The sequence below is a fragment of the Phoenix dactylifera genome, chromosome 15, assembly GCF_009389715.1.
Source record: "Phoenix dactylifera cultivar Barhee BC4 chromosome 15, palm_55x_up_171113_PBpolish2nd_filt_p, whole genome shotgun sequence".
Classification (NCBI taxonomy): Eukaryota; Viridiplantae; Streptophyta; class Magnoliopsida; order Arecales; family Arecaceae; genus Phoenix; species Phoenix dactylifera.
Window position 1 is genome coordinate 4,168,588 of NC_052406.1, and position 8,519 is coordinate 4,177,106.

Genomic DNA, 8,519 nt, shown 5'->3' on the forward strand with positions numbered 1-8,519 from the left:
ATTTGCAGCGAACAGGATGACATTTTTTCTGAAATTCACCACGCTGGTGAATTGATGAGGATGATATAGATGTCATTCATTTGACCGAATGGATTGAAACAGTTCTTTAAGTTGGAGGTTTAAGAGAAAAATTTGTTATACACATGGTCTTCTAATAATTGCACGAACCCACCTCTCTTCAGTGGGATTCGTAAACCTCCTGACATTGTTTACGTGGGAAGCATCATTCTCTCTATAAAGTAGTTCCTATAGACTAGACTCATCCCTCATCCTCTTGATGGTTCATGGAAGAACATGGAACTAAAATTAGGGAAGGTCTTATCAGCATTGCTTCTTGAAAAGGCTTCGGCAGAGATCAGAAGTCAAGGATTTCATATCTAATGTTCAACTATGTTGAAACGTAATACTGTTTATTCATCCAAATAGATGTTGGCAATTTCGAGGATTCAAATCCTCCGAAATCTATCCCTGCAGCACCTTAGATTATTCATTCGGTATCGCCTAACAAACGAAAAATGCAAATAAACATTCTCGTATGAAATGATATGATCAACATGACAACTCTTGCAAGAAAGGTGATGCCTTGTACCTGATATATTCAACATAGATAGTGAGTCTCTCTCTCTCTCTCTTTTCTTTTTTCAAATTTGAGTGGTAACGGAGGAAGTAACATACTTCCCCAGAATTTATTAAGAAATAAAGTTATTTACAGCTGATAGTATGGAGTGGTACAAGATTCAAGGGGTGTTACAAAGGGAACTGTAAAGAGCGGTGGTGACTGGTACAAGAATCAGTGAGGGGAAAGCATAGTGGGGAGTGTGGATACTAATTTTTGGTGGCTATGAAGGGACTTAAATAATACCTTCTGGTTAATCATTTTAGATGATGTTATGAGTTGTTACAAATGGTATTAGAGCGGATCCAACCTATAACCTATATGAATTAGGAGACATTGCAGCACAGATCTATTGGGGCTGACCATGGGCCAATCGTAGTGCTTATGATTAGATTTGAATGCTTAGCCTGATGAGGATGTTAGAGCTTGAATGAGAGAGCATGTGAGGACTTGTGCGGGCCAATCTTTCCCTGCAAGCACTTCCCCTAGGAGTATATTCTTGAGAAGAAGTGAGAAGAACACCTTTGTTTTCCCAGGGTTCACAGCCTTCCAGATTAGACCATAAAATGGCCACCTGATCCTGCCGCTACCAATGAATTTGTGGTAGGAAATCAGTGGAGATGCCATTTTTCATGAGTTTCCATGTTGGTTCATCAGCATTCAAAGAAGATGTAACAGGCGTCTTCCCAGAATCTGATGTTTTTGCCATCACCTAGTTTGAAGGTGGTGCAAGACCTTAACGCCTCTAGTTCTTTGGAGATATTTCTCCTTAAAGGTGAAAATGTAGAAGAGGACCTCCTAATCTGCATCCCAAGCTTCTTCCTAGAGTATTATAAGCTTTTGATTTGTCTCCACCAACGTGCATCCCAAGCTTCTTTCTAGAGTATTATAAGCTTTTGATTTGGCCAGTAGGGATATAACTTCATATTCTTGATGCTTTTCAGTCCCAATCCTCATCCTTTCTTCTCTTTGTATACTATATCCCAATTGACTAGGCAATGGAATCTGCTGATTGACTCCTTTCCTTTCCATAGGAATGCTTGCCTTATTTGATCAAATTTGTTAATTATCCATTTCGGCAATCTGAAGATAGACATGTAGCATGAAGGGAGAGCCATTAGGACTGCATTAATTAGTGTACTTTCCTTTCCAAGAAGCAAGTCTTAGGGCTCGTTTGGTTTGCGGGAAAAGAAAAGGGGAAAGTATAGTCAACAGGAAAGTAATGAGATGTCTCTTATTTGATTGGAGTTTTCAAAGGAGAGAGATAGAAAAGTTGTATTTCCATGAGAATATAATTCCCACATTTCATGGAAAAGTCTTTCCCATGAGAAATATGGGAAAGTTATTTTTCTATGAGGTGGAAATCACTCCATCTTTATTTTTTTCCAAAAATAATAAGAATTATACAACTTTTTCAGGAAAGTAGATGGTCAACCAAACATAAGCACTCTGACAATCTGTCATTTTTCCATGTTTAACCAAATATGCCAAAAGTACATTTTCAGGCATTCTCTTCATAGGAATCTTCTTCCTAGAAATCGTATTCTTAGGAGGAAAAATGCTTCCCACGAACCAAACGAGCCCTAAGGGTATTCAGCATTGCTTAAGGAGCTTTCTATCACTTAGTGGGAGGCCCAAGTAGGTGAAGAAAAGGTTGCCCTTTTTGCAGTTCATCATTGGAGCAACGAGGTCCGCTTCCTTCTCTTGGATGTTGGTACAGATTACGAGACTCTTTTCTTAGCCCCGATACATTCTCAAATGCTAGAAGCATTGCCTTAATCACCAAATACTATCTCTCTTTCTAGCACAAAATAGGATTGCATCATCGACCAAGTGGAAACTTGTTAAATTGGCAATGCTTTGGTTGTCACCAATCCCTTCAATTAGGCCAATGGTCCTAGCTTGCTAGAGTAACCTAGCCATACATCCATCACCAGAATGAAGAAAGCTGGCGAGAGCGGATCTTCTATCTCAATCCTTACTTGCATTTGATCCATTTTCTAGGTGAACCATTAGTAAGAATTGCCATCATAGTGGAGGATAGGAAGCCATGAATCCAAGAGAGCCATTTTAGTGGAAAGCTTCTAGCCTGCAAAATAGAAAGCCGAAAATTCCAATTAACCTTGTCGAACACCTTTCCGAAGTTAAGTTTATAGAGAATGCCTTTGTACCCTAATGTTCTGCAATAGGCAAGGATCCCATGTGCACTTGAAAATTTTTCAATGATAGATTGGCTCTAGATAAATGTTGATTGAGCCTTATCAACTAATAAGGGGAGAAATCATGATAGCCAAGGGGCAAGAATCTTGGTCTAAGTCATGCAACATTAATTACCTACATCATATAATGCACCAAATGTCCATTCTAATGGATCATAGCCAAATATCTATTTGTAATCTTTTTTGGGTAAAAAAAAGCATCTATCCACTTGTAGTGAAACTTAATTTTGTTGGCAAACTTTTGTTTAATAATTAATACTTTTCGAATAATTAATGACTCATGGTGATTGTTTTCTATCATAGTTGTGGCTCCAAGTCCTTGCTGTTTATAAATTGATATGTTAATTATCTAGTATTGTGAAGGCCAGGTCTGGGCCCGATCCACTCGATCGACCTGACCTGAGGCCTGACCCATATGAGAGGCCAAGCACAGAAGCACAGAGGGAGTCTTCCCCTCCTTCGGCGATTTTGACTAGGAGTCGGAGTCCTAGGGTCGCCGGGACCCTAGGGCTCCTCTATAAAGAAAGAGCTCTCTCCCTCCAGAGCTCCCCATCTCGAGCAAATCCTTTCTTTCCCTCTCCATCTTCTTCCTTTTACCATTGAGTTCACGGTTGTCTGTCATTGTGTTCACCGAAAAACGGGATTGTCGGACGTCACCGGAGTCGAGGTAAGGACCTAGACTTCATCTTTTTTCCTTGCTCTTATTTCCACGACTAGGAATCGCAACCGACGGCTGAAAATCGACCGGCTAAAGGAAACCCTATTTTTTTCCTATTTTTGGCCGAGTTTTCTTTCTCTTTTCGGCCACCAGTTCTGCCGCCTCTTGGTGCCGGTCCTCCAACTGAGTCCCTAGACCCGTTGCCACCAGTAAGCAGCCAATGGTTGGAAATCAAGAAAAGATTTGATTTTTCTATTTTTGGGGGCTTTTTTTTGAATTTTCTCACCGGCAGGCCACCATCGCCAGCTGCCACCTTGCCAAACCATCGCCACCAGCCCACCTCCCTTCCTCCCCCGTTTACCGAGAAAAGAAGAAGAAAGAAAGGAGAAAGAAAGAAGAAGAGGAGGAAAAAGAGAACCACCTCTCTTTCTCTCTCTTGTTTCCTCTCTCTACTCTCTCTTGATTTCTCTCTATTCTATATCCACTTTCTCTCTCTACTTTCTCTCTTCTCCCTTTACTTTCTCCTTTACTTTCTCTCCCTAGAATGTCCAAGAAACTCAGTATCGGATCTTGTCGACTTGATCTACGAACTCAAGTTGACCCATATAAAGGGCCCTGGTGCCCGGGCCATCTACTGGACTGATCATCCCGGTTCAGTTCAATGTCTTTAAAACTCCCAGTGATGAACGATGATTGATTAACCTTGGCCCTAATCGAGTCCATGCCCTATGATGTGTTGATCAAATTGCTTAGGTCTGATCCATCCGAAACTGCTGAGCACTATCACCCGACCAACTATCTCCTTTTTTTTGTTATTTCAATTTGAATAAAAATTAATCTCGCTTTTAATATTTTTAATAGGGTTAACTGAATCGCCTAGTGAATTTTGGCGAAAGAGGTAAGTAAATCTTATACTCCTTACTACTTTTTGAACTTGTAAGTAAATCATATATTTCTTACTAATATTTTAACTTGTAAGTAGATCTTGCACTCCTTATGACCATGGCTTCTATGCATAAATCTGCTTCTGAAAATATCATGCTTTTCTTAAAATTATGAATTAGCATCTATGTTATGAAAATTGTGCTTTATTACAAAAAATAGTTTCATGAATGATTTGATAAAAAAACTTTGTTATGAAACATGAATGTGATCATGCTATTTAGTATTGTTCATCTATTTAAATGTATGTTTTAAGAAAAATATATAAGCTTTTTAAAAGCTCTCACATAGCTATATATGATCCCTTGCATTGAGAAAATCGATACCCAGAGCTAGCATCCATACGAACACGGGCCCCGCCAATGGGTATAAAGTTGGTATACGAATATAAATCTATGTCGATTACGAAACTAGCCCTATCATGGATATAAAGTGATCATAGCATGAATATTTGTGAGCAATCTTTTGAACTATGATATAGCTAAATGGTAGAAGAACAATTTATGTATTTATTTGCAAAATGAACTTGAAGCTATGTTTATGAAATATGAATAATTTATGCATATATGATTTGCTTTATGACTTATTTTATTATATTGTATTATTAAATGCCTATTTTGAAATATTTGTTATTTTCTTTAAATGATACACTGGCATGAAAAAACTTATGCTTGATCTGGTACAGTAGTAAAATGTTTACTTACTGACCTGGGTCACTCATATACCTCTTTTTATTTTTCTCTCTCTAGAGAAATAGGATCACTAGGGATGAAGGTTGGTCCAGGCTTGGAGTTCGCACTAGCAAACTTAGCGATCTATGTAGCAGAGCGAAATTTTAGTTCTAAAGTTGATTATGAAATTGTAATTAATAATTTTTCTAAATAGTAAGAATTATGAGTTTCGTATTTAAGTTTGGATTTAGACGCTTTAAACCAATATTGGTTTTTATTTAATAACTAGTGAAATTGGATTCCTAATATTTATTTTAATATATTTCAGATGGATTTGAAAGTTAAATATAATGTTGGCTTCGTGTTATCTTGGGTTGTACCTCTCGGTAGCACAACTCTGTCATGCTCCGAATGTAGGGCACGAGAAATCATACTCCGGATCTGGGTCGTGATAGGTATTTTCTTAAATATAGTTGTTTATTTGTTTTTTCCAATGATTATATTTTTATTTTTATTTTTCAATCTTTATTCTTGTGAGCCAAAATTTTCTTATATCAAAATGTAATACCACACAAATGCATGTGGTAATGCATGTGCCTTCCACCTTTCAATAATTTTTGACATGGGATTGAGTTAATAGACCAAAGAGGCCGACTTTTGGTACACTAGGCATATTAGCTAATCTTCACCCATCCGGACGTATAATGTATCAATTTTTTTATGTTTAATACATTCCCATCCAGCGAATTTATATATAACTTATGCTGCATTCATGACACGTAGAATACTGATATGTTGCAGATTCTAGTCCGAGAGAGAACAAAGAGAAAAAAAAGAAAGCCCTGGTCTCTTGCTCAGCAATTTTTTATTTCACCTCCAGCATTTTTTAGTAGTAAGACGGACTCTTGTGGCTATCTCATGTGCAGAAGTACAGCATCAAGAGCAGAAAGAAGAGAGGAAAGCAGCAGCCCCAGCCTCAGAAGAAGGGAGAACCGACCATGGGAAGAGCTCCTTGCTGCGACAAAGCAAACGTGAAAAAAGGCCCATGGTCCCCTGAGGAGGATGCCAAGCTCAAGTCCTACATCGAACATCATGGCACTGGCGGAAATTGGATCGCCCTACCGCAGAAGATCGGTAAGATTTTCCTCTCATGCACGTCCTAACACTCCAGAACAAATCGAATCACTGCCGATCATATTATTGCAAATAATGATAAATTTTGCTGCTGGCAATTAGGCCTTAAGCGATGCGGTAAGAGCTGCCGTCTCCGGTGGCTGAACTATCTCCGGCCAAATATTAAGCATGGCGGGTTCTCTGAGGAAGAAGATCGCATCATATGCAGCCTTTATGTTGCTATTGGGAGCAGGTGATAAACTTAGATACGATCTGCATGCAGTCAGCCATGTGGTATCCAATTCTCAAAATTAATAGCTTTGCTTTCCTTGTGATCAGATGGTCCATAATTGCAGCACAGTTGCCTGGAAGGACTGATAATGATATAAAGAACTACTGGAACACGAAGCTGAAGAAGAAGCTACTGGGAAAGCAGCCCAAGAACCAGCAACAGGCTCGTCGAGTCTGCCATAAGAATCAGGAGACTAAGGAATCGAAAGATGGCAACTCCCTTTGGCCCACGCCGCCTGTTCCCGCGGACCAATTCGACCAGGTGGATCACCATGTTAGCGATGGCCGTGCATCGATCAGAAAGTTTCTGACTACCCTCGGTGGGAGGTTTTCTTGCAATTATGGAGCTGAACATGAGACTCCACTTGCTTCCTTTCTGGGACAGCAGCACTTGTATAGAAGTTCTATGGATTCAATTGAACCTTCAGAACAAGTCAATTCTTTCATCAATGGCTGCTCTCCATCGGGCTACCACCACATACTGCAAGGTCGAAGTGAGATTCCGGTGGAATTTAATGAGATGTTCTGTGGCAACTCGGTAAAATTAGAAGGGTTAGATTGCTTCTTCGGAGTGGGGAACATGGTGGGCGAGAGCAATGGGACCAGTACATCAGGGAGCATGAATTGGAATGAGGTAAGCCCTTTGATCTATCCTCCTGTGGTTACCAGCTATCAAGGGATGCAGCAGCAATATCTTCCTGATGAACTGGTGCACCTCCTTGGGGCACAATGACTGCTGTTGTACGTGAGCCGTGCAAACTTGGTGAAGGTGCTTTGAGAATTTGGCCCAAGTTTGGTGTCTGCTTTTGGTTTGAACCCTCACTAGTGTTTCCTCCCCAATCTTTGGTTTTTAATAAAACACTTAGGAGCACTTGCATTAATTGTGTATTTGTTGGTTTGCTTCCTGTTGGGATCTTCCTCCAGTTCCTGAACAGTTACTTTTGTCATTGACTGAAAAGTTCTCTAACTCAAAGCTTTAATTGTGCCATGAAACTTGGGCCTGTCCTGTTATTATGCTGGGATGTTCCCATGTGCTGAAGGACTCTTGCTTGTCATGATGGGGGGCTTTCACAGAACCTAGTCTACATATTAACGGGCAAAGGCATTGGCTTGTTGTGAAATAATTCATTGTTTTAAAGTTCTTGGAAGCCCAAGTTAGAAGGCTTTGAGGGGAGGTGCTTTGAGAATTTGGCAACACCTTCCTACTCTCTAGCAAGTAGGGCATCCCAAGGAGTCTTGTCTCCTTCATTGGGATCTCCATGTCCACAACCAAAGCAGGATCGCCTGAAATTCCTTATTACTTAAAAATTAAAATAGAGTTTCTCTATTGTTCCATATTTTTTTTCTGGATGTACTATATTCCACATAATGCTTGATACAATTGCTACTTTTCCTTTTTGGAAGTTAGTTTGCTTACTATTTGAGAGTTTTGGTGCTCAAATATGGAAGAATAGCTATATCATTTCACATTTTAATTTGTGTCTTACTTGAAGGGTTCAGTAGTTCTTTGTTTCCATGCTATGTCCCCAAGCTGTTTGCACTTTCAGAAGTAATATGGGATATATGATTATGTGGTGGTCATTTGCAATTTAAGGTTTATATGGCTTTTATTGTAATGATTCTTGTCCTCTATTGGCATATTACGCTCCACTATATTGTTAATATCATGATGGAAATTACTGTCAAGGATGTTTCGCAGGGTGAAGGGATAATAGCAGTCTAGTGTTGAGTAGATTTACATCATGACCTGCCTAAGTCTGACAAGTGGGTCTGTGATCCTTGTAACAAGACCACATGATAATTACATATCATTTACTTATCAAAGCATCATTATAAGCAGTATATTGCAATAAATTGTTAAAATATGAAGCTTTTGTTTCGTCAATAATAATAATAATAATAAAAAAATTGAGTTTGCTGCTAGGAAAATGAGTACTAATTAAAATAATGAGTTGATAGAGGAGTATAAACAAGAATCATCTAAATTCATTGGTTGTCTCGATATTTTA

The 8,519-nt window shown here is 39.1% G+C and overlaps 1 protein-coding gene across 1 annotated transcript; it reads left to right on the forward strand.

Moving 5' to 3' along the window:
- The first annotated feature begins 6,011 nt into the window (after nt 1-6,011).
- On the forward strand, nt 6,012-7,503 carry LOC103704311 (transcription repressor MYB5). Its single transcript, XM_008787542.4, has 3 exons — nt 6,012-6,240; nt 6,343-6,472; nt 6,559-7,503. Exons 1-3 carry the CDS (start codon nt 6,105-6,107, stop codon nt 7,241-7,243), a joined length of 951 nt encoding a protein of 316 aa, XP_008785764.1. The 5' UTR covers nt 6,012-6,104; the 3' UTR covers nt 7,244-7,503.
- Nucleotides 7,504-8,519: the final 1,016 nt, after the last annotated feature.